This window comes from Copadichromis virginalis, linkage group LG5 (assembly GCF_057382275.1).
Source record: "Copadichromis virginalis isolate Kocher_CV1m ecotype Utaka linkage group LG5, C_Virginalis_male_GT1.1, whole genome shotgun sequence".
Classification (NCBI taxonomy): domain Eukaryota; kingdom Metazoa; phylum Chordata; class Actinopteri; order Cichliformes; family Cichlidae; genus Copadichromis; species Copadichromis virginalis.
Window position 1 is genome coordinate 16,211,822 of NC_140622.1, and position 22,745 is coordinate 16,234,566.

The window sequence follows — 22,745 nt, forward strand, 5'->3', positions numbered from 1 at the left end:
TAGATTATGTTATGTTGATAAATTCCCCAAAGTAGATAATACATGTAAATGCAGAATATTGTTATTTTAGTAACACTTGGTAGCACTACCCTACTAAGCCCCTTTTTGTATTATATTCCACTTTTTAAATAGCATTCTATTGTATTATATTTTGATTATTACTTTAATTTACTTTGGTTTTCTGAGCCCTTTAATTTTGTGTAATTTATAGATTATTGAACTATTTTGTTTGAGTTGTTTTGTAATTTATGGAGCTATTCTACTTCATTTTAAGTTTGGTTGTGCTTAATATTTTGTCTGCTGTTACTTTTATATTAGCCAATCTGATTGTATCACAGAACTTCATTTTCACTGCAACAACACTGAAAGGACAAACAATCCTTTAAAACTTTGAAATGTTAAACCCACATTAATTGAAAAAGCATAAAAATATAATGCATTATGCAACACCAAACAAGAAACAATAAGATGTTACACACAGACAAAATATATTTCTCTGACAACAACCTGATAGAAACTGACAAAAAGTGAGGAAAAGGGGTTGTCAGACTAGTCTTCATAGCAAGCATTGTTCATGGACAGGATGGGTAGGCGACCACAAAACAGACGTTGCCTTAATGACATCATTCAAGGTGTTTCTTTTGCAGTCAGGCCTCTGTGGTGACCAGCCACACTGCCTATTTAAGGAAACCCACGGTCTTGCGAAAGAAACACTCCTTTCCCAAACGGCTCTGCAACTGCTCACAACTCTCTTTCCTTGTGCTTCCACCGCTCCACCATGCAGAGCCTCTAAATGTTTAGGCCCTTTTCTCTAAATAAGGCAGCCTTATCGTAGTTCCTGTCATTTCTCCCTTTTCCCCCAAACATCCCGAGCAGCGTCTGTGGCAGTAGCAAGCTGTAGCCTGTGCATTCTTTTGCCTTGTATGGAGAAATGGCCTGGCCTGGGATGTCTTTGTGCAGGACAGGCCAGTCTCTCCATTGGCTCGGATAGAAAGGGGAGGGACCCACTGGGAGTCTGACTCTTTGAGCAAACTTTTCAGTGCCTGCTTCTCTTCCCACTGCTGTTTCGGGGCCAGACAAAAGGAGTTTGAAGTACTCCCAAACATTTCTACTTGAAGGAAAGGTGAGAATAAAAGCTGTTTTTAAGCCTGGATTGAACAAATAGACAATACATAGCTTTAGAGCTGTTGTTTGGTGGGCCACAAGTGAATTTGATGTGTAGATTTTTGGGTACAATGCTCATCTGTCAGTGGCGAGGGTGAAAGTGAGGATACAGTTACAGGGAGCTGCTGAAATGGGAAACAAGGAAGGAGCAGTAGGAAATTTTCATCCCTTGATAAAGACAGGGAGAAACTTGAAGATGTTATTTATCTCAGAGTCTGAATTTGTGCATAAACTGTATGGATGTGTGCTTACTTCCATGTCATCACCAAGGCACATTAAACAGGGGAATTTCTGAATGCAGCTGACCCGTTTAGAGCCGTGTCATTCACACTGTCTTACACACACACACACACTCCTCTGATGATGTCTTTTTATAGGCGATGAGATTTCTCTTCACTCTGTTTGCTTTTGGAATTCCTGACCGTTGGCCTCTTGGTCTGCGCTTCAGTAATATTGACCTGCACGACCTGATATAAGGCTGTGGGATGACAGCCTGAATGTTTGATGATAGCAGAGTGTGAGCGTGGGTGTCTGTCCTCGTTGGCCAGAGGGACAGAGAAGCTTTGTCACTCCTCGGTGGATAAAAGGGTCCATGGAGGAGCCGAGGCAGCCGGAGAACAAATACAATTGTTAACACAAGCTGAGCTGAGGCACGTCAGCCAAACGCTTACGTTGCTGTCAAAAATACTTGTTTTTTCAGCTTCTTTATGAATCATTGTTGATTCACTCTGTGGAGAATGCGGGAGTTTTTAGCTGTTGCTACAGCACCAGATACAGAGGGACTTGAAACCAGGTTCTGTCTTATTGCAGCTTAAAAATGTGAGCTATGACATAATCTCACTCTCACAGAGTCTGTCAGAAGTTTACATGGATCTCATTTCAAAGCGATATCGATGTAGAGATACATACCAGTGAGCCTCTCTCATTACACTGCAAGAATTCTATCAGTGAGGCCAAACAAGACTCCACAATACAGATAACTAATTTCCACTACATACCTCACATTGGACTGTTTACGCTTGAGCCACTTCATTTGAGACTTAAGCAAAGTGTCTGCATAATCCAAGCGTTTTGTGTTGTGTGAGGACTTTACCATCTAGGCAGGAGGGAGACGCTGTAATCAGGCGGAGGAATTCCTCTGTTCCTGAAACCATCAAGTAGAGCTATACACTGTTTTGTTTCCAGCTTCCTCAACGACTGAGAGATGGAGAATGGGAAGGCTTTGGGCCAATTGCACACCTTCCAGATTGCTTCATTTTTCTGGCACACAATGGGACTGAACCAGCCAAACAGTAGCCAAATGAAAGGAAGGATTAATCCAACACGTGTCTGTGATGAAAGAGGGAATGAGAGTGTGTGTGTCTCTGCTTCACTTGGCACACAGTTGTATAAACACCCTTCCTGTACCATTTTTAGCGGGAACCCAAGCATGCAGATCCATATCTGGATTTTTATGTCTTTATGTAAATGTTAGCCATTTGGAAACTTGGGGCAGAGCCTAGGTCGGACATCCTGATTTGCATTGGCAATAAAAATTCAAATTCTATCACAGTGCATTCATCTGTATAGAAATCAACACAAGAAGAACCTCTTTATATTTAGTTTTAAAAAGATAAAGGACCAGTTAGATAGGCAAACCTGTCTTCACATGCTTTTCGGTGAAGCCTTTTATGAATCATGCTGGCAAAATGCACAGGAGACGCAGAAATTTAAGACTAGCCCAGCCCTTTAAATACGATGACACTGTTACAGAGGCATTACCTTTTGTGAAAATGGAGCAGTGAAGAATGCACGTAGCCATTAAAGCATGCAATTAAATAAAGGGATTATAGTTCATTTTGTCTCAAAAACAAAAAACCAAACAAACACTGAATTGTGTTCACCTTTTCTGCACAGAGTTGTTAAGTACACACATTTAAACCAATGCTAAAGCAGTTTGGCCAACTTATCGACAGATTCATGTGAGGAGAAACTAAAAAAAGCTTTTCATATTATCTGAGCAGTTAAACAAAACTTGCTGTCTGCTGTGGAAATATGCACAGCCTACTGTATTTTTTTATTTATTTATTTATTTATTTTTGATGACTGAGAGCCGATATAGAGAACCAGCACATGCTGAAAGAACAAACAGTGTGTCTGTGCGTTGCTGATTGACCGTTACTGTACTGCTTTTCTATTTTCGTAATCATTGTTAGGTAGCATTTCTTGACACAAGATGTATTAGTCAGTGTTTGGGAAGTTTATTCTAGTATGATGTCTAGAACAGAAGAGTTGAAAATAAACAGAAATGCTCCCTTGCTATTGTTCTAATCACTCTAATAGAATCACATGACGCTGATGAAGAAAAGACGCGATGCTACATTCTGTCTGTTTTCTCAGGCTGCACAAGTAGCAATGAGCTGTCACTGACTCACTCTTGTATTTCACATCCTGTGATGAAACGTGTCTAATCTTATGGGAGCAGTCTCTTCCAGGGTGGCAATGGTCTGATCTATAAGGCACAAGTCACCAAAAGGTTTGATGGATATAAAAATTGTGTAAATTATAGGCACATTATGTGGAGTTTGACACCATTATCCACATCATCATTAAACCATAAGAGAATTGGCATTATGTACATTAGGTGGTGTGTGTGGGGGTTGGTTTGTCATTTCTTTTCCTTTCTTTTTTTTCAGCTTGCCCCCATGCTGGTAAATTTCTTTCTCTCACTTCCCCTAGAGAGGGAATCGCAGTCTCGCTAAATGTCAGGTGCTGAGATGAGTGTGAAAATGACATGTCTTCACAGTACAAGCAGCAGCTAACTCAATCTCCTTCCAGAATTAAACCTGCCACTCGTGTCAGGGTCTGCAGGGATTTTCCATTTGTCTGCGCATGTGAGTGTGTTCAATTGTTTGATTGTGTTGGAGCCAACGTGCAATAGGATGCGGAGAATAGAGGGACAGGCAGGTTTGTGCAGGAAAAGAGTAGATAAATGTGGTCGAGTCCCAAAGAAGTACGACATCTTGAGCTGGGTAACTAAGGTGATGTTACTACCGCGTGTCATTAATTCACAATTCATTCGCTGTAAAAAAAGAAAAAAAGAAAAAAAAAAAGACTGCTCTCTCTTTGTATAATGTCTTTGGGGGTTACAACGCTTTTATCTAATTTACGAATATGTGCACAGGTCCAGATCCAGACGCCACCATGTCGAGCAAACGTGCCAAGGGAAAGACCACCAAGAAGCGCCCGCAGAGAGCCACCTCCAATGTCTTTGCTATGTTTGATCAGTCTCAGATTCAGGAGTTTAAAGAGGCGTTCAACATGATCGACCAGAACAGAGATGGTTTCATCGACAAGGAAGATCTGCATGACATGTTGGCCTCTCTGGGTAAACAGTGTTACATTTATAGACGTGACAAAATATATACTACTAAACAGGTCACATTTTACTTGTAAGAGGAACTTCCCTTAGGAATTGAGGGCATTGTTTTTTCCACATTATAAAACTGGAGGATTAGCAAAACTGCAGTTCTGGTGATTGCCAGAGATGATGGTGATGATGGTGATGATGTTGTCAGGGTTATTTCTGTTTTCCAAGTTTAGGCAGGGAGATCAGAAAGAGAGTGAAAAATTAGGGAATCAGAAAAATGTTTTCCAAGTGTGTGGAAGTTCAGCGCCAAAGTACTGGAACAGCCCTTTTAATACATATATATTAAGATATAAGACTGAGGCTTTAGCTAGTCAAATGTGCCTTTTTAATTAAAAAATAAATATGTTAAATAATCCCAAAATGAAGTGTAACATAGTAACTGTAACAGAGATCAAATACTTAAAACTGGTTCTAAATGCATTAGTTCTGACACAGTTTTGGTTACTGCAGTGTGATCGAGTCCAGTGCTTCGTCAAAAGAAATCAAATAGTAGCTGCACACTTTGCACTGCAGTACAGAACCAGTGCAAATGAGATGCATGGTAATCTGGGATCAGTCCATACTCTGTTAAGTTTAATAAGAAGTGCAAGTATGACAAGGTTGCCAACTGTACTATATTCAGAGATGGGCAGTAACGCGTTACTGTAATCCGATTACTTTTTTCAAGTAACGAGTAAAGTAAGGGATTACTATTGCAAAAACGGTAATTAGATTACCGTTACTTTCCCGTAGGAACGCTGCGTTACTAAAACCGTGAATCTTTTTGCGAGAATGTCTCATGACAGTGACGTAAGCGAGTGCGACGTTCGTGGCAACAGCTGTGTGCAGATCAACAATGGATCAAATATCAAGTGCAGGAGAGAGTATGAGCGTGCAGCGTTTAAAGCGTGGAAGTACTGACCTTACTTTGAGTTTGATTCCATAAAAAGTGACAAAAACATTAGTGTCCATTGTGCGTGGGAAGAAAACTTCTTTTTACAGCGAAAACAACCCCTAAACTTCCAAGCAAGCACCGAGTGCGCTATGACGTAATGGGAAACTCACAGAGAAACTCGCGGATTCTTCCACTGACCGCTGCGGCACACCTGCACCAGGGTAAACCTCCGCCTACCGCAGTCCTGCTTTACAGGTGAAAATAGAGCAACAGGACCGCTAGTCTTTGATTTTATTTATTTACTGCTGTGTTTTACTTGCATCTATTTGAAAGACTGAGTGTAAACACAAAAAATATTTTATTTTATGTGCCGGAATGTGCAGAAAATAGATTTAAATGTTAAACTAATTTATTCAAGTCAGAGAATGTTGCATATAATTAAATGTTTTCTTGATGCATGAAGTTAAATACGGAGCCCCGCAGGGGACATGGGAGAAAAAAAATTAAGACGGACTTTTGCGAGATCCCGAGTTAGTTTTGCGAGATCTCGCAAAACTTTTAGCCGCATTCTTCGGATGGCGGCTCGAAGCCGACCGGGAGGTTGAGGCACGATGTGCCGGGAAAGCGGTGTTCCTCCCGGCTGTAGTAGGTCTCGACCTCCCGTTAAATTTTAAAAAGAGACTTTTCCATTTGATTACATTTTATATGATGGATTATGTAGAAAAAGTAGAATTGGGCTGAAAGATCTATCGCTTTATCACCTATTCAGGTTGTAAATTGTGTTTTTAAAAAGTAACTAAGTAATTAATTACTTTTGAAAATAAGTAATCAGTAAAGTAACGGGATTACTTGTTTGGGGAAGTAATCAGTAATTAGTTACTGATTACTTTTTTCAAGTAACTTGACCAACACTGACTATATTAAAGACACTTTTGTGATTTTAGTCAATATACTTGTTAAATAGGATTTGCAACAGAAAGGAGATTCACATGGCTGAAAGTTGAATCAAATAATATACAGAAAACGTTGATTTTTAGAGGGGTGTTGAGGTGGAAGTCATTACCACTTCAAATTGTACATAAGAGTACGAAAGAATACTTGAAATATTTATTAAAACAGGATTACCAAAAGCAGGAAAATGTGCAATTAAAATGGATCTTGGGTTGAGTATGTAAGGACCACAACAAGAATAGCAAAGACCTGTGATTCCAGGTAAACTAACTATAAGTGACACTTAAATGTTCATCCACACTTGCTGGTTTGGGCCGATTATTTCTTATTATCAGACAACAAGATGTTAATTCCTAGATGAGCGATGGATGCATGTGACGATATTCTTCCTCAGGTAAGAACCCTTCTGATGAATATCTGGAGGGGATGATGAGCGAAGCACCAGGGCCCATTAACTTCACCATGTTCCTTACCATGTTTGGAGAGAGGCTCAATGGAACAGACCCCGAGGATGTCATCCGCAATGCCTTTGCCTGCTTTGATGAGGAGGGATCTGGTGGGTCAATACGCATCTTGTACACACACGCACAAATCCCGTTTCACTCTGCCAGGGCTCGGATCATTAACTCCCCTCTCAATTCTCCACGTCCAAGGTGTGATCCACGAGGACCATTTGAGAGAGCTGCTGACCACCATGGGTGACCGCTTCACAGATGAAGAAGTGGACGAGCTATTTCGGGAGGCTCCCATCGACAAGAAGGGCAACTTCAACTATGCAGAGTTCACCCGCATCCTCAAACATGGCGCCAAAGACAAGGATGACGAGTAGAGGGAGAAAATGACTGCCTCTGGCCTCCCCCCTGCACACATGCTGCACCACAAATCCATCTGTAGCTCCTGTCTTTGTCAATCTTGCAGATTTGAAAGGAATTCATGTAGGACTGAAGTATATCTTTTATAAAATGGCAGAAATAAATTATTGTACATTTAAATACCTACATGTTTAACAAGGGTGGCATGTCTGAAGTAATTTGAGATCCACTTTTTTGTTTTTTTACATTTAAACATCATTCCAGATGTTGCACCTGTCTTCATCCATATTGACTGCAGTTTTTCTGGCCTTTGTAGACAACATGATTGGATTTTGGAGATGCATTAAGCAGATCTGTGTATTTGTGCAGAGGCCATTTGACGTACTTCATACAATACCAGCCATGTTTACCTCTTCCTGCCAGTTAGCTACCACACCTGCGCAACTTGTCTCCTTTTCTGTCTAATATATATCCTTGTATGATGAAAACAGATTAAAGAAAAAAAAAACCTGACCTTTCATCATTTTTATTCGGTTTAGACAATCAAATGTGGTGCAAATATTTCCTGTAGTTGAAATGGTCACTAGGAATGGCAGTCAAAAGTGAGATCATCCTCCCGTCAGCTGGTTGTGTGTATTTGTTAAAGGATCGGGTATGTCTGTGTTGTTGAAGGAATTCAGTTTCGAAATTTCTCAGGCAAATAAAGTGAGTGGAGAGTGTGTTCGGCGTATTTTTAAAATATTGCACCATGCCTGCATTCAAACATTTCTAGCATTTCATGACAGCGCTTTTTTTCCTACAAAGCTGCAGTACAGTATTGTGCTTTACATAACTGCCAGATACTTAAATTGAGCTGGAATGCAACCAATAAATATTTACTTACAGCTACTTCATGTTGCAGCTTTAACTAAATAAGTACATATTCACTAACACACATTTACTGACATGAATGGTTTTTGGTTGTTTTGTGTCTTTATCAGGGGTTTAAAGAGAATGGACCAGTTTTTAATAAATTTGATTAAAATGTAACACTTTTTCTCTGCTTGTTAGGCTGAGCCTTTGAGGTAGGACAGAAAGAAACATTGGATTCATTTTGAGAAATATGACATCCCAGCTATGTTTACATGACTTGCATATGAACAGAAACAAATATGCATGAGCTGTTGTATGTTGCAACCCCCCCACCCACCCCACCCCTTTCTAGTTGCTTAAATTTTTAAATCTCATATCATAGACCAGAAGAAATCTAGGTGTCGGGTTGCTATTATAACATCTGGACAGTAAAATAAAGATTTTCCTCAACAGCAAATCAATTTGTCCCATTAAATTGGTCCAATTGTAATAAAACTTCTTGCCTCTGTATATAAAGACAAGTGCCACCATAAACCCTACAGAATCATATTTTTACTCGTTTAGATTAAAAACATATCTGGGAGTACATGTGCGCGTGCACACACACACACACACACACACACACACACACACACACACGTAGATGGGCTAAAATAAACATGCTATTTGAAAGCTGTTTCAAATAGATATTTTGTCATTTAAATTTTGTAATTTGCTAAAAGTAAAAAAAGAATGCTTCCTGTTTTTTTTGTTTGTTTTTTTAAACGAAACATCTCACAATGATAGACAGATTGCAAGTTAGAAACTTCGATATTTAAACCTTTAAAAGCAGCTTCAAAGGTTTTTAAATTTCTGGATTTTAGCCAAGATGTTTGAAGAAATCAAGGTCAACCCCACTACTGCACAGAAGGAACTCACAAGTGATCAATTTGCTTTCAGAAGCAAAACAAAGACAAATGAAACATTTATAAACAGTTTTGAAATTTTATTTCCTTGAAAGGCTCATACAAAAAAAAGAAAAGAAAAAAAAAAAAGACAAGACATTTTAAATTTAAGGCATATATTGCACAGACTGTTTAAGTCTTTAATATAAAATGAGACATCTTAATCAGTTGTAGGTTTAAGGCACAACAGTCAGCCATACTACCAGCAGTCAGTTGCGAGTCACATGAAATTGAATGATCACGTTTTGAATGCATGTAGCTCTACAGAGGCCACACAGTTATAAAGCTTAAGTCAAAACATCAAAAAAAAAAAAAAAAAAAAAAAAGCACATCATAGGAAACTTAATATAAAGCACTGCCATTAAACAAAAACGCCTTAGTCATCCATCCAGTATTACAACCATTAAGGTGTACTCACAGTGACATGATTTAGCATCAATGGAAAAAAGAAAGAAAAAAAAAAGAAAAGAAAGAAAGATTGCGTTTAATACTTAATATCCTTGACATGACCCAAGTCTGACATGACTTTTGTAAATTGAGGTATAAATGCACATCAGACAGAATACCTGAACAAAATAAAGCCTTAAAAAGAAAAATCTAAATCCTGAAATACAAGTGGCAGTGAGGAAACAAAAACAAACAAACAAAAAAAACTAAACAACAACAGTAAAATAAAAATGTATGACCATTTTCCCATGTTCATATCTGACAAGAGCAAGACAGGAAAGAAAAAAAAAAGAAAAAAAATTTTTTTTTTTTTTTTTCTAGGAATGATTGTGATGGTCGATGCTTGGCAGTATGACAACATTTACAACCCACACATTTATTTAAACAAAAACGCAGAATAAACCTAACCGTTTGAGCTAAACACAGCTCGGTAACACTGGTAAACATGATAGTATTGTAGATTAACTTTTGCTACAGCATTATTCTCATACAAATGTAACTTTCCCACAAACACTGCTACTGTTAAAAGTTGAGATGGCATTTAGCCACAAATTGTGGTTCATCCTATTACAGTTTCATGGAAACTAAAACTTTATGATTAGAAAGTCTATAGAAACCATTTGTAAATAAAAGTGGAAATCACAGATGAGGAAATACTAGAACATTAAATATACAAAAAGTCAGCTACTGAGTGTGGTACATTTGCTTTGCAGAGAACCTATGTGCACAGAGAAATATCTGCTGAATAAAATGGGAACATAGAAACCATAAATATTATAAACCATAAAAGCACCATTTCTCTCACTAAACTGAATGCGTCGTGGAGTTGTGAGGGCTTCATGTTAACAGATGATTGCCTAGAAGAAAAACATGTTTTTGGCTAAATCACTATAATACTGATTTTAATTAAAACTACAGATATAACTGTAGAAAAAAAAAAGGGCAAAAAAAAAAAAAAAAAAAAAAAAAAAAAAAGCATATACTTCGCAGAAAGTTGACACAACAAGTCACTCCCCTTTTAACTAAAACAACAGGAATACATTATGAAAGGGTCCGAGCTTGCTGCTGTAAAAATCAGTTTCTCTCATCCCAAAAAAATGAATAATAATAATAATAATAATAAAAAATAAACACATTGCACTAAACTAAGAAGATGGTGATGTGAATATTAAAACAAAACCATGCCCTCATTTTTATCCTAGAGGGGAGTGGATGTTTCGCAGTCAGTGTCTTTTGTACATTCAATAAAATCCAGTACTGCTACTAAAGAGGCCAACTTTGCTGGTGGTGCCAATTACACCAAAAAGTGGGCGATCAATACATCCTGGTAAAAATGGTAAGAGGTTAAAAAACAAAACAAACATAAAAATTTTTTTTTGCATTTACGCTACAGGAATGTTCATTATGAAAGTGATTTAAGAAAACCCCCTTCTGTTGTCAAACAGCATAATAAACACAGTCTCTTTCCCATCTCTTTTTCTATTTTATAAGTACCATTATGTTGGTTACTTTACTTCATCCCAGTTTGCACATCTGATTAACTAATTCCCCGCTGCACATTCTACAGGCTCAGGTTTAAAAATCATATCAAAACGTACTGGTGATGAATAAAAAAAATAAAAATAATAATAATACATTCTCCAATATAGTGTTGTCCATACTAAAATTAGTGTTTGGTCTACACAACTATATATATATATTTTTAAAAGAGCTCCTAGTTGACAGTTTCACTCACCGGGTGCAGTGGGCCCCACACGGCACTAATGGGGGTTTTCCCCAGGGAGCGGCTTTGCCTGGTGACCATGCTCCAAACACGGGGCACAGAAGCTGAATTCCTCTGTGAACTACTGCTACTTGTGCTGGTACTGCTCGGGGACGTGGGCTGCTGGGAGGCGGTGTGCTGGGAACTGAGGCCAAGAGGAGGTGTGATGGATGCGGACTGGGGCGAAACTGAGGCAGCGGCTGAAACCTGGGCAGAGGCTGATGCTGGGCTTGTAACTGGGGCTTCAGAAGACATGACAGCTGAAGATGGCAGTGGGCATGCTACTGCAACTGGAGTTGAGGGGGACCTGGGACATGGCAGCTGAAGTGGTATTCCTCTGGTGGGTGGAACAACAGCTACATTTGTGGATAACTCCTGATTTGCAGAGACGGAAGATACATTTGTGACTGGCAGAAGGACTGGGGATGGCACTGAGCCCGGCACACTTGCAGGACATGTAGTGGACAACGGAGTTGCAACTGAGCTGAAGGCTAAAGCTGGTGAGGCTGGAGCAGCTACTGGTTTGTGAGGATCTTGCTGTTTTAAGACTAAGGCAGGTACTGGCATCATGGTTGGCAGATGGGCTGTAAGAAGTTGAGGCTGATCCTGCTCTATGTGGCAAACGATGACTTTATTCATATGAAGAGGTGATATCCCTGGAGCTGAGAAAAAGACTGGAGCTGGGACTGGAAGAGATGCTTCTGTACTCGCAGGCACCGAATCCTTTCCCGAAGGCACATCTGATGCTGGAACGGTCATAGCTGTCTCCATTAGATGCTGCACCCTGGAAGGATCCAAGACTTGTTGGTTGTCTTCTGGAGGAGGTGTGAGGCCTATCTCTCGGTTACAAGTGCTGCTCTGTGACTCTGCTTGTTCAGTCTCTGTGGGTTTATTCTGGCTCTTCAGCTTCATTTCGTTTTCCAGCTCTATAGCTTTCTGCGCAGCTACATCTGCGAGGAGGCGCAAAGCACTAAAGTCCGGGGGAGCGCATTGATCTGGAGGAGTTGGTGGAGGTGTGTTGAAGAGGCCATTGGTGGTGCTAGCTGCTGTATTTCTGCTGGCAAGACTTGCCAAATAAGGCCCCTGTTCTTTCACTTTCATCAGCAGACTTTGTGCATCCAGCTTCATCAGTGCCTGGACTGACACTTCCTTACCAGGGTAACCTGCTCCCGTCAGAATAGCTGTTGCTGTGCTTCCGAGAACACCGAGGTCGAAAACAGGGGCAGAATGAATGACAGATGGGCGCTCCGGCAATGGGTTGGGAGAGGAGTGGCCCTCATTTCTACCTACAACCTTGCGAGAGATGGTGAACTTGGTGGGATCTTTGCCATCCTTGCGAAGCAGGTCAGGGAGCAGGCGGCGACGTGCGTTGATGAACCAGTTACAGATCTGGGAAAATAAATACAAAAACTGTAGATTTCAGGTATGAGAAGAACCAATATTTTCTGCTTACCAGCCTAAAAGAAGTGTCAGACAACTGACGCAAACAGCAACGTTTCTTCACCTAAACCTGTACCCAAGCACCACTCCCTCTAGTGGTACAGCCTCTCACATGACAAGACAAGGCGTGAGTGCCCCCATACAGCTGGCAGCAATGAAGGTTTGAGCTCAAATATGCTGAGCCACAGAGAAGCCAGTCAAAGGCATTCCAGTGAACTGACTACATAACAAGAAACTCTGCTGCAGCCTCATACTGATCTGCAAATGCCTTATCTAATGCAGCCTGTCTGTGCATGCCTACGTGTTGGGAGGGAAAGAGGAAACGTCTACCACTGATGCAACAAAGTAAAAAAAGGAAGGCTGGGAAAAATGCTATTCTCTTTAGTACAATGCATACATTCCACTAACATTCAACTATTGTTTTGCTTTCACTTGTTCACAATCAGAAAGAGCAGTTAAAGCAGCAAGTGCTTTTAGATTTACATGCACAATCCATCAGACATCATCAGCCAAATACGCGTCACACTTGTTTGTACTAACAGACGTAGCGTCGTGCCTCTGATGCAAGTTTCTCTCGCGAGTGAAAAGAATAAATCAATAAATGAAAACCTGCTCCTTACCTGCAGCACCGTGAGGCTGGTTTGGCTCGACAGACTTTGTTTCTCCTGCTCTGAAGGGTAGGCGTTGAAGCGGTGCTCGTACAGCCAGCTCTTGAGAATCTGCACCGCCTCCTTGGGCAGGTTACCACGGCGACGGCGCTTCCCAGAGAGTCCCCTTCCTGACAGGTCGAGCGGGGAGCCATCATCGCTGTCCGCTGAGGTGTGCTCCTCACGCTCCGGGCAAGTATCCTCTGTGAGAGCTGAGAGAAAATAGGCAAGACGTCAGTCACTTTGACTTTTACACCCCTGGCTGACTTGGTTTGTAGGAGGTAGTCCTTATAAAGTATTCTGATTCTGATGTTACCCATCACTTATTCTGGCTCATGCATGGTGTGGTTTAGGCACAGTTCTTCAGACACCAGGTAAACAAACATTAAAGGAAGGTAACCGTTTGATCAAGGACATAAAAGTAACAGTACTTGTTTACTGCTATTTTTTTATCTATTACATAGTAACAAACAGATTTACAAGAGCTTTGTGATATTGTGCTACACATGCCTTGCAAAAAAAGACTTATGGTTGGCACTGGAGGGAATCTCCCCTCAAAATGGAGCATGCCTGATCCCAGGGGTGGGCAAGTGAATGCAGTAAATGTCCTTCTGTGGGGCTGGGTGAAACCTGACCCCCGGGGGTAGCGCCTGTCCTCACAAAGACATTGTGGCCATATCAACATCACAGTAGCTAGTGGCCCAGGAATCTATTGACAATGCAAAGCACCTCGAGCCGATTCAACAAAAAGGGCAGGAGGGAAATAAAACAGCTATTACTATTAATAAAAACATTTCAGACAGCCCGACTCTATGAATAGGATAGATATTTCAAAAAACAGCCTTAATGTGGTCAAACTGGGTCTGACAAAAAAACAGGACTTCTCGCTTGACAGAGATTTGAGGCATTCCCTGCAGTGCCCCGAAGAGGCGTGACGTACGTGATACTACAACTCCACTGGCTCACGGCACGGACCCTTTAAGATCTACAACAACAAAAAACTCTCCAAACTATCTTACTGACAGCAAGCAAATACAATTCAGTGCAGGGCTGGCTTAGTAAGGTTTCATTCCGATAGGCCAGCTTGTCACATCAGCATCACGCTGATCAACTTGTGTTTACAAAATGTCCTCTCTACCTTTGTAGGCATCTGGAGCTCGGGGTCGCCTTGGAAAGCCTTGAAAAAGTAAAAAAGTTTAATACATGGTCACGGCCTCAGGCTGCTGAGACCGTAAAAAGAAAAAAATGATCGCCCAGCTATGCACAACAGACCGCTTTGTTAGAGAAATTAGGATGCATTTCAAAATACAAAACAAAAACCCCCACTACTTGCATAAAATAAAATATGACCAACCTGGAGGGAAAACGGGTAAATTAGCCATATGGAAGGCACAAAAGGAGGCGAGCAGGGACGCACAGCCTCCCCGCATGTCGCTCCGCCAGATGGACACCATGCCTGCCTCCAGAGATAACTAGCTGGCTAGCTGTCCCTCCAAATTTCAACACAAACACACGCTGCATTTGCTCGCAACAAAAACCCCCGCATACCAGCCAGAGTCAACAGCGAAAAGCCACGCAGGGGCTCGTAGGCAGACACTCCGCTGGCGAGAAACGGACACGGCAAAAGACGAGTAGAGCTCACCTCTTTTGACTGCTTTCATTCTTTGTCGATAGCTGTATGGAAAACACGCAGCTGTCCAAGTTGCTCGTTGTTACAAAGCGTGCCCGGGAGCCAAACGATGGTTGACACAGCGACACTTTCTTCCAAGGCGCCGAAGGTGTTGGTGCTCTCGTCCCGACTCCAAAAAAACTAAAAGCCGTCGCCGCTAGAGTTGTGCCGCACGGAGGTGAGGAGAAAACAAAAGTCACATTTCCACCACACTCTTCGCTTTCTTGCAAAGATAAATGTTGGCTGTCTTCTGTCGCTCCTTCCTTTTACCTGCAGCGGTTTGCTAATCTTGACAGTCCGTCCCACCCCTTTCACAGCTGTCGGCCAATCGCGTCGCGGCGTTTATTCCTAGGCGAACATGCGCCAATCGCGGCGCGTTTTCAGGCAGAAGACTGGCTCGGTGTCACAGTGAGTGACGGGAGAACCATTTCATTCAAAATACAGCGCAGTCATTGAAACATTCTTATTATCTCGACGCGGTTAAAACCGGAGGGGAGCAACTAGCAACCCAGTGGTTACATAGACACAAGCGGGATGTATATATAACAACGGTGTAATCCCTTCAGACCACTGTGGTCATTTTATTATCGTCTCCAGGGGATAGCTTATATCTCTGTTTGAGATATGTAAAACGTAACACAAAAACATAAGCGTCTTAAGAGTTGACTGGTGATTTCTTATTCATTTTGCTCGGTTTCTGTTCAAGCCCGAGAGGCTCGTTTGACAAAAATGGGACTGTTTTGATTTCTCGACATCTGTGGAAGACTCAAACTCCTCCAGAAAATAAGCGGGAGTTTTGGTTTCTGTGAGATTGATAGCACAAACAAATCAACGTAAGATGACTGTAAATGAAGACTATAGATCATAGTATGTTTTCGGTGTTAAAAACGATTTTTACACTTATTTAAAACAAAAAAGCAAAGGAAATCACCTTTTTAAAAGAGCAAAACACTAAAATAAAGGCAGCCATGATGACGTTTTTGAGAAAGTACTGTGTGCATTTATTGAATTTTAGGTCTCTGCATTATACATTTGAACAACCTTGAAATAGTATAAATAGCTCTACAGCATTGTAAAAGATGGGGATTTTAGTCCGACTTTGTTCTTATTTACAGAAGACATTTTTAGAAGCACGGGGAGAAATGCAAGATTATTAGTTTTGTCTTAATATCAAACAACCCTTTTACTCAGTATTGCGCATATACTTTAAATATTACCAGAGTATAGTGACAAGAATCTAAGTAAATCTCACTTTATGAGCACATCCACTCACTCACAACTTTGTCTCAGACAGCACAACCAGTTTTACTAAACCCACAGACCTTGAATTACACACAGCCTATAAGAGTAGTTTAAAGAACAGATTTAAAGTATGTGCTTGCTTCATAAAGTATTTCTTCTAGGATTTGTACAGACACTTTTTGCTACATCATATCTCTCATGTTTAAAAGAGTATTGCCCCTGCCCTTCACCCCCTTTTCCCAGTTATATTCCAAAGTCAGAGAAACAATGAAGGGATACGAAAGAGCTTTTTGTCCTCCCCCTCTCTTCAGAGTACTGCGTGGGGTTAGTTTCACTAGATTCACACTGTCTGATGGAAACACATTTAAATGTGCAAACATGTATCAAACTTGGATTCCCAAAATGAAACTTTTACCCTTTCACAGAAAAAAAATATAGACTGCTCATCAAAGCTATGCTCTGATATGAAACTCATCATGCATTTAGTGTGATGCTAAATAAAAGCCCATTCATTATCACCCATAAAAATCAATAGTTTAGAGCAGCAATCCCCCCCCCCCCCACCCCCCACAGTGCCACTGAGCGAGTCACTGATAAACCTACCCAGGAAATCCAGCTAGGTGTGCCCCAGTGATTATTTGTGTGCTAAAGAACAGCTTTGTTTAAATGTATGAGATGAGCTTTCTTTTGTCTCTTTAAGTACCCCACTTACATCCCCTGGTTTCCCATACATGCACACACACAGACACACACACACACAGACACAGTCATCAGCAGGCTGGAAAAAGTCTCGACTCTCAGTTTGAAACAGATCACAGAACAACTTTCTCTGTGTTCCTGGCCTCCTCCCCTTAGTGCGCCGGAGATGCCACATTTGTGTTTTACCTGCATTCAAGTCCTACGGTTTTGTGCAAGCAAGCAATATGTGGGGGAAAAATATGAAGAAAAGAAAATGATACATGAAATTATGTAACATATTACATAATTATTAGGTATTGTAAAACATGGCAGTGAGTGCATAGAGTGAAGACACTGTCATCTTGTCGTTGATACATATATATCCACTAGAAGCCGCCCTGCTTACATATAGAAGAGACATCTATGCTTATTTTAGGAGAAGATTTCATCAGACGAGTTCTTCCAGACAGTCAGAAATTAAATCAAGCCAACCACCAAGTTTGAGTCACACTGTAGGCCTCAGATGTTAACGGCCCTATTCACCCCCAGTCAAACGGAAGGGGGTATACTGACAGCCATCACGGAGCCAACTATTGACACCTTTGTGCCATTTTTCTGGCTGAGAGACATCCCCAGCAGGCAAACACAACAGCGAAAGAATGGTGAGCAATCAAGAGTAAGAAGTGGTGCTTACTTGGTATTTCCAATTCAAATTATGTACTTCTGGTTCACAGCAGGTGAGAAACAGACACTGCAACAGCTAAGGCCAGTGGCAAGTAATTAGGAGAGGACAGTTGGAGTTTGTTTGCTTACCAACTGAAAGTGGAAGACAGGCAAATGACAGTGGTTGATCTAAGGCATGTCAGGGGTGACTCGCTGGTTCGGTATGCTACTCGCAGTGTAAAAATCTAAAGTGAGGGGATATGTGCAATCAAAGCGATGTGTCCCCTTCATGCAAATTATGCAATGCCAGCTATGTAATTTCACTGTAAACACATGGCAGAGACATCATATGTTTTCTTGAGTGAAAAAAAAGAAAAAGAAAAATCAGCCCCTGTTGCTGCAGACTTCAGAAACGATGCTTTTCAAAATGCAAACTCCTAAGTTCATGAACCAAACGAAGAGGTTTGATCCACAAGTGATGGCCAGTTCTGCTGTCAAACATGGACTTATCAAAATCTTTAAATCTATATGTTGCTATGGCTACAGTGTACTTAATCTATTTTCACAGTCGACATTTGAGTTCCTTGAAGCTGACATTTAAATACACAAGATGAATTTAAAACAGTGAATTCATCTTTGGCTTACGCAGTCTTCAGTGGAAAGAAAAAAAAGCAACTGAATAAATGATTAAAACACAATCACTAATGTATGTAATGCTTTAATAAGAAAGTCTTCTTTGAATAAAAATAAGTGCAGGTATTTTGGGTGCTCCTCTGATGGGGGGGGAGATAATGTAACAATGAACTTTGATTTCGTTATTTTGTTGAGTGATGGGAAGCAAAATAAAATCAAAAAACACTTCTGGAAACACGAAACCTGCTCACTGTGCCTGCTGCATGAAGCCTAGATGAAAGCACTTAAAGAAGTCAAATATTTAAGTATCTGCAGTTACAGCACAAACAGAAAATGCTAAGGTAGTGGAAAAGAGAAGACAAAAGACACCAGGAGGAGTGAAAGATTTCGTCCCAACAACAGGAATAAATATTCGGTATATAGTTCCCCGTGTCATTCTGTCGGGTAAACATTACCCCTCAAAAGTTTGAGGTAATTTTGCAAAACTCCCACTTCACATCTGTGAAAACATGTATAAAACTAAAAATGACCAATCAAAATATACCCAAACTTGAGCTGGTACACTGGACTTCTCAGACAAGTCTGAAATTAATCAGACTTATAACATTCAAACACAAAAACTAATTCATGAATGCAAGCAAATAACAGTAATTGGGATCTTCATTAAAAAGAAAAAAAAAAACTCTTTTGCAAAACAACAACTTTGATAATTCATGGTTACCAACAATAATTATATTTAGAATTAAACACATCATTTTTATTAAAGAGCGTGCGCATGCCGGTGGACTGACCATTAGACGAACATTAAAAAAAGATTTTTGTAATTGCCAATACTGTTAATTTAGGGCAGCTGCAGGATAAACCTTACGCTGCGTATAAAGTAAAGGTTTACAAAAATGTTGCAGATCAAAATGTATTAATCAATCATTACTGGAATCTATATCAAGGGATCAATCCTGTGCTCCAGTGGCAGATTACATCAGCAAGTGCAAGATAGCTACCTAACTTCTATCTATGCATGACAGCTATCTCGATAAAGTGTTGTGGCTCACACACAGTACAGAAAGAAAGAGTGCACCAGGAAAGATGTTCCCTGTCAAAGATTCTGGTAACTTATTGATAATAAAATAATTATAACCCTCGTTGTGTTTCTGGTAATTATCTCCTATATTATATCGGATTAATGACATTTTATTTAGCTTGCATTTTTCCACATTTGTGAAAAACGTTTCTCAGATATATTCCACATCTTTAAATTATACCAAAAATATCAGTTATAGTGCTGCTAGCCTGACAACATGACTATAAATAGATTATTTTTTTCACTGATTTTGCTGAGAGCTGCATGTTTCACTTGGGGAGAAAAAAAACTGACACTCTGGGTCTTTAGATGCAGAGTGCTGACTCGTGCTTCTCAGGCAGACTGCTCTAACTTAACACGAGAAGCGAACATGGTACTGGTAATGCAAGCAGTGCGCTCCTGACCTATTTGATAATGTTATGAAAACTGTATCGCTGATTAAAAATATTGGATAGTTAAGAGCCTGATAGATCAGCCTTTATGGGTTTTAGAGTAGTTTCAAAACGCTCTTAAAAAAAAAGGGAACTACCTATTACATGCCTGAAAAGTTAAACAGTGTGTACTGTTCTTTTCACAAACCAACATGATTTGGCTCTTATGGGAACCATTTCATAAAGCTGCCAATAGAAGACTAGAAACTCTGATTTATGAGTGATTTACATCTCCTAGCGCAATGATCTACAGGGTTTTATCTCATTCTTTCTGTTCTCTTTAGAGCTGGTTTGCACTTCTCAGAGTAGTAAAAAAACAAAAAACAAAACAAAACATTGTATGAATCAATAAATGTTTTTATTAAGTGACAATATCTGGACCTGCTTCAGCCATTTCCAATTACCTTTTATTTTGACTGTTTGTTTTTCAGTTATTTTCCCAGGGGTGATTCTCTTATTTCAATTTACCGGTAATTTCTATTCTTTGAAAATGTTTAGGTTTAGTGTCCATTTAAATTAATATTATATGGACTGTATAAATAAAAGACAAGATTTAGGAAAATCAGTCCAGGTATTACAATAAAATCACATAACTTTTTGAAAGCAGCTGGTTCACAGTGTCCAGAGATCCTGAGTTTCAAACACATCAAAGCCTCTTCTTGACATAACTAACAGATAGTAATTAAGGATCTCTCCTCTATATATTTATTTCTATATATTTATTAGTGTTCCAAGTTCACAAAATTGTTTCAGTTATAGTCTTAAATTCCCCCCAGTTTGTTTTAATTTTAGTTATCTAAAATGTCTTTTTAAACATCTAATCCACAGTGAAAGAAACAACATTAAATGTAATGGCATGTAATGTAATGGCTTCTGTTAATGGCACAAGTTTTGTCAGCTATGTTAACATAACTGAAAGAGGTTTCCTAATAATTATTCTTTTAATATGACAAACTGGTATTAGGGATCATGCCATTAGAACACAGGAGTGAAGGTAAGTATGCCTGAAATGTTGGTAATTGTAATTAATTGCTGCCAATTATAACATTTCTGCTGGTCAGTGCTACATTAGCTTAAAACAAGTGAGCTTCTCTTCACAAAACAAAGAAAACAAAAACATTTCTAAAAAACCCCAAACTTTCGAGCGGTAGTGCGTATCCTAAAATGTCCTCAAGCTTTGCCTGATTATTGGGATGCGTTCTCATTCAAAATCTATTCAGACACTAAACCTAAAGTTTGTTAAAAAACATCTTTGACACAATCGACTCTGTAGGACATACGCAAGAGGTAACTGCTACCTATACAAATACCCCTTTAAACCTGACTTTCAGTTTCATCACACCAAAACTATTCGTAATAACCTGATCTAAACTGATTTTTATATAACTCAAATGATGAAGAAAGTTAACAAACAAACAAATAAATAGGAGGAAGACACACAGGTGAGTTTGTGGTATGTGTGCAGTGTCTGTGATGGCCACAAGGCGGTGTTGTGCAAAAGCTACAAGATGGCCAATGGTCTGGGAAGAGAGCAGGACGATGGAAGACAGAAAAGCATAAACGCTTGCCTTCTGTCTGCTTAAAATATCTTATAGCCGAGATACAGGAACATTTAAAACAGTCTTCATATAGATTCTTTAGGATATAATTGTCATTATAACAATACCTTCATTAACAATTTTTTATGATGATATCAAGAACCGTAACAAGAAAAGATAAAGTTCATCAGCTGAGGTTTTCAATGGCAAGACTCAAATGAGGAGTCTCCTGCTTCAAAGTCCGTTGGGTCCGAGAAATATTCAATGACTTGTTTGCTCATTTGAAGTCACCAGGACCAGCCTATTATTGTATGAATGTGTCAAAACCCTCCAAACTCAGGAATTTCCCACTCTTTTCCCTCCACCCGTACCCATCTTCACTGAGATGACTCATTTACATTGCAAAAGCTTCCTCTCCTTTCTCCAGGTGTTTAACTGACACTTAACTGTCCTTTGTTCCAACCCAACGGCCCTCTCTCACAGTTTCTTTCAGAGACGAGTCTGGGCCTCAGGGACGTAAATTTCGATGCTGTCTGCGCTCTCTGTGGCCGAGTTCTGGCGAAACGAGGCAGCCTTCTTAGCAGCCAGCAGACGCTTGCGAGCCTCTTGTCGCTGTTTCTCTGCCGAGCTCAAGGAAGAGTTGGATGAAGAGTCGGCACTCTTCTCGCGGCCCAGCGGTGGTCGTACCTTACCAGGCTTCTTTGACGCCGCCTTCTCCTCGTCCTGTCGTGTTGGGAGTGACAGAAAGTGACAGAGAGGGAAGAGTAATGTGTGAAAAGAGGAGATAAGGGGGGAAAAAGACAGATATCATCCAGTGAGAAAATATAATCAAGAAACATCAAGGTCTTTCATCAGTTTAGACAAGATCTGCAGACAGGACTTTGACAAGACAGTACAACAGGGCTAATTCTCTTCAATTAAGATTGAAATAACAGTGATTTTACATGATAAACAGAGACACTGACAGTACAGACACCTGAAAAACAGACACTGAGAAAAAAAAGACTAAACAGTCATTTGAATATAAATTTTCAAAGACATGAAATGGTAACATGAACTGATGGGGAGTTTACATTAAGTTTAAATTATAAGGCTCACAAGACACACCCGATGCACGTATACTGACAAGCAACAGAAGCAAAAGCACCTCAGAGACAGGTAAAACAGCCACTGACATAAAGATGCAGGCACAGAGACACATATACACACAGTTACTTATTAACAATCAACAAAGGACACACAAGCACACAGACTTTTAAATAACAAAAGCCAGAATTCTTTCACATGAACCAGCGCATCTCAGCCATGCTTCGCTGCAACACACAGATCAGAAAAATGACACATGCATGCTCAAAGTAGGGCTTCATACATAAAAACACACAAGCGTCAGCCCTCTTTGAGATGTTTTAATTTTTCCATGCATGCCTACAGGGATCACTCTGGCCCCTTTGGACAGGGAGGCCTTGTAAGAGTTCATCCCACGAAGGGGATGCGGGGTAAAAGAAGAG

General features: G+C 40.1%; 3 protein-coding genes across 5 annotated transcripts in view; 1 reads left to right on the forward strand and 2 right to left on the reverse strand.

Moving 5' to 3' along the window:
* The first annotated feature begins 1,028 nt into the window (after positions 1 to 1,028).
* Positions 1,029 to 7,929, forward strand: myl9b (myosin, light chain 9b, regulatory). The gene is made up of 4 exons (XM_085456211.1): positions 1,029 to 1,123; positions 4,328 to 4,531; positions 6,793 to 6,954; positions 7,052 to 7,929. The coding sequence occupies exons 2-4, from the start codon at positions 4,348 to 4,350 to the stop codon at positions 7,225 to 7,227; spliced, it is 522 nt and encodes a 173-aa protein (XP_085312337.1). The 5' UTR covers positions 1,029 to 1,123; positions 4,328 to 4,347; the 3' UTR covers positions 7,228 to 7,929.
* A 2,471-nt stretch (positions 7,930 to 10,400) lies between these two features.
* Positions 10,401 to 15,246, reverse strand: tgif2 (TGFB-induced factor homeobox 2). Its single transcript, XM_085456210.1, has 3 exons — positions 14,945 to 15,246; positions 13,276 to 13,514; positions 10,401 to 12,604 (listed from the first exon to the last, which is right to left on the reverse strand). Exons 1-3 carry the CDS (start codon positions 14,961 to 14,963, stop codon positions 11,168 to 11,170), a joined length of 1,695 nt encoding a protein of 564 aa, XP_085312336.1. The 5' UTR covers positions 14,964 to 15,246; the 3' UTR covers positions 10,401 to 11,167.
* Positions 15,247 to 17,328: 2,082 nt separating this feature from the next.
* Positions 17,329 to 22,745, reverse strand: part of dlgap4b (discs, large (Drosophila) homolog-associated protein 4b) — a 146,184-nt gene continuing 140,767 nt past the window's right edge. For 2 of the 3 annotated variants that reach the window (XM_085456212.1, XM_085456214.1), the window contains one exon: positions 17,329 to 21,960. In XM_085456212.1, coding sequence (XP_085312338.1) covers positions 21,727 to 21,960 — 234 coding nt within the window. In that variant the 3' untranslated portion in view covers positions 17,329 to 21,726. The remainder of the gene's footprint in view (positions 21,961 to 22,745) is intronic. The other variant, XM_085456213.1, reaches the window with a different exon arrangement.

Excerpts from the sequence above, each read along its gene's own strand:
- myl9b (XM_085456211.1), top strand. The coding sequence starts at position 4,348 with ATGTCGAGCAAACGTGCCAAGGGAAAGACCACCAAGAAGCGCCCGCAG. Across the intron at positions 4,532-6,792 it reads TGACATGTTGGCCTCTCTGG|GTAAGAACCCTTCTGATGAA; the intron begins GTAAACAGTGTT and ends ATTCTTCCTCAG. Across the intron at positions 6,955-7,051 it reads CTTTGATGAGGAGGGATCTG|GTGTGATCCACGAGGACCAT; the intron begins GTGGGTCAATAC and ends TCCACGTCCAAG.
- tgif2 (XM_085456210.1), bottom strand. Across the intron at positions 12,605-13,275 it reads CCAGCCTCACGGTGCTGCAG|ATCTGTAACTGGTTCATCAA; the intron begins GTAAGGAGCAGG and ends TTATTTTCCCAG.